This window comes from Coturnix japonica, unplaced genomic scaffold (genome assembly GCF_001577835.2).
Source record: "Coturnix japonica isolate 7356 unplaced genomic scaffold, Coturnix japonica 2.1 chrUnrandom576, whole genome shotgun sequence".
NCBI lineage: Eukaryota > Metazoa > Chordata > Aves > Galliformes > Phasianidae > Coturnix > Coturnix japonica.
This window is the reverse complement of record NW_015439950.1, coordinates 51,759-53,602: the sequence shown is the minus strand read 5'-3', so window position 1 is coordinate 53,602 and position 1,844 is coordinate 51,759. Positions and strand designations below refer to the sequence as shown.

Sequence of the window (1,844 nt, the reverse complement as noted above, 5' to 3'; positions counted from 1 at the left end):
CCCCCATAACCCCACCCCCATAGACCTCCAAGCCCCATTCATCTGGACCCCCCCCCCATGGACCCCCCCCCCCGATGACCCCCCCATGAACCCCCCCCCCTATAGCCCCCCCTATAAACCCCCCCCCTATAAACCCCCCCCCCTACCCATATAAAAACCCCCCAATCCCCATACTAACCCTCCCCCCACCATATAAACCCCACCCCCAGAACCCCCCCCCCCATAACCCCCCCCCATACCCCCCCAGAAACCTCCCCATAACCCCCCCTATATAGGAAACCCCCCCATTAAACCCCCCCCCAGTAAACCCCCCCCTATAAACCCTATATATAAACCCCCTATAAACCCCATACAAACCCCATATAAACCCCCCTATAAACCCCCTATAAACCCCCTATAAACCCCCTATAAACCCCCTATAAACCCCCTATAAACCCCACATCCAGGTGGGCTGGGCCTGGGCTGCTTCGAGGCCTGTCTGATCACAGAGGAGCTGGCTTATGGCTGCACCGGGGTCCAGACAGCGATGGAGGCCAATTCCCTGGGGGTGAGAGCCCCATTTTCCCCCTATTTCACCCCATTTTTGGGTTGTTTTATGGGGTTTTTGGGGCCGACGTCGCTTTGTTTCCCTGCAGCAAATGCCGCTGATCATCGCGGGCAACGAGCAGCAGAAGCGCAAATACCTGGGTAGGATGACGGAGGAGCCCATCATGTGTGTGAGTGCTGCAATTTTGGGGTCATTTAACCAAAAACGGGCACTTTTACCCCATTTTCTGACACCCCAAAGTGATGGTTTGTTCCCTATTGGGGCTGTTTGGGATAAAGAGGGTTTAAATGGGAGCTTTGGGATAAGAGACAAACCCCAAACCCAGCACTGAGCCCTGGGGAAGCATTGGGGCTCCATTGCCCCAAAAATGGCGTTTTTCACCCCAAAATCCCCCCATTCACCCCACAGTGACGGTTTGTTCCCTATTTGGGGCTGTTTGGGATAAAGAGGGTTCAAATGGGAGCTTTGGGATAAGGGACAAACCCCAAACCCAGCACTGACCCCTGGGGAATCATTGGGGCTCCATTGCCCCAAAAATGGCGTTTTTCACCCCAAAATCCCCCCATTCACCCCAAAGTGTTGGTGTGTTTCCCTATTGGGGCTGTTTGGGGATAAAAGGGTTCAAATGGGAACTTTGGGATAAGGACAGACCCAGCACTGAGCCCTGGGGAAGCACTGGGGCTCCATTGTCCTAAAAATGGGGTTTTTCACCCCAAAATCCCCCCATTCACCCCACAGTGTTGGTGTGTTTCCCTATTTGGGGCTGTTTAGGGATAAAGAGGGTTCAAATGGGAGCTTTGGGATAAGGACAGACCCAACACTGAGCCCTGGGGAAGCCTTGGGGCTCCATTGCCCCCAAAAATGGGGTTTTTCACCCCAAAATCTCCCCATTCACCCCACAGTGTTGGTTTGTTCCCTATTTGGGGCTGTTTGGGGATAAAGAGGGTTCAAATGGGAGCTTTGGGATAAGGACAGACCCAGCACTGAGCCCTGGGGAAGCATTGGGGCTCCATTGCCCCAAAAATGGGGTTTTTCACCCCAAAATCCCCCCATTCACCCCAAAGTGTTGGTGTGTTTCCCTATTTGGGGCTGTTTGGGGATAAAGAGGGTTCAAATGGGAACTTTGGGATAAGGACAGACCCAACACTGACCCCTGGGGAAGCATTGGGGCTTCATTGCCCCAAAAAGGGCGTTTTTCACCCCAAAATCCCCCCATTCACCCCAAAGTGATGGTTTGTTTCCTATTTGGGGCTGTTTGGGGGGAAAAAGGGAGAAAATGGGACTTATTAATTCTTTT

General features: G+C 53.2%; 1 protein-coding gene across 5 annotated transcripts in view; it reads left to right on the top strand.

Moving 5' to 3' along the window:
* Positions 1-412: 412 nt before the first annotated feature.
* The window catches only part of ACADM (acyl-CoA dehydrogenase medium chain), a 22,923-nt gene continuing 21,491 nt past the window's right edge, over positions 413-1,844 (top strand). For 4 of the 5 annotated variants that reach the window (XM_015850897.1, XM_015850896.1, XM_032441799.1 and 1 more), the window contains exons 1-2: positions 413-547; positions 636-716. In XM_015850897.1, coding sequence (XP_015706383.1) covers positions 527-547; positions 636-716 — 102 coding nt within the window. In that variant the 5' untranslated portion in view covers positions 413-526. The remainder of the gene's footprint in view (positions 548-635; positions 717-1,844) is intronic. The other variant, XM_015850894.1, reaches the window with a different exon arrangement.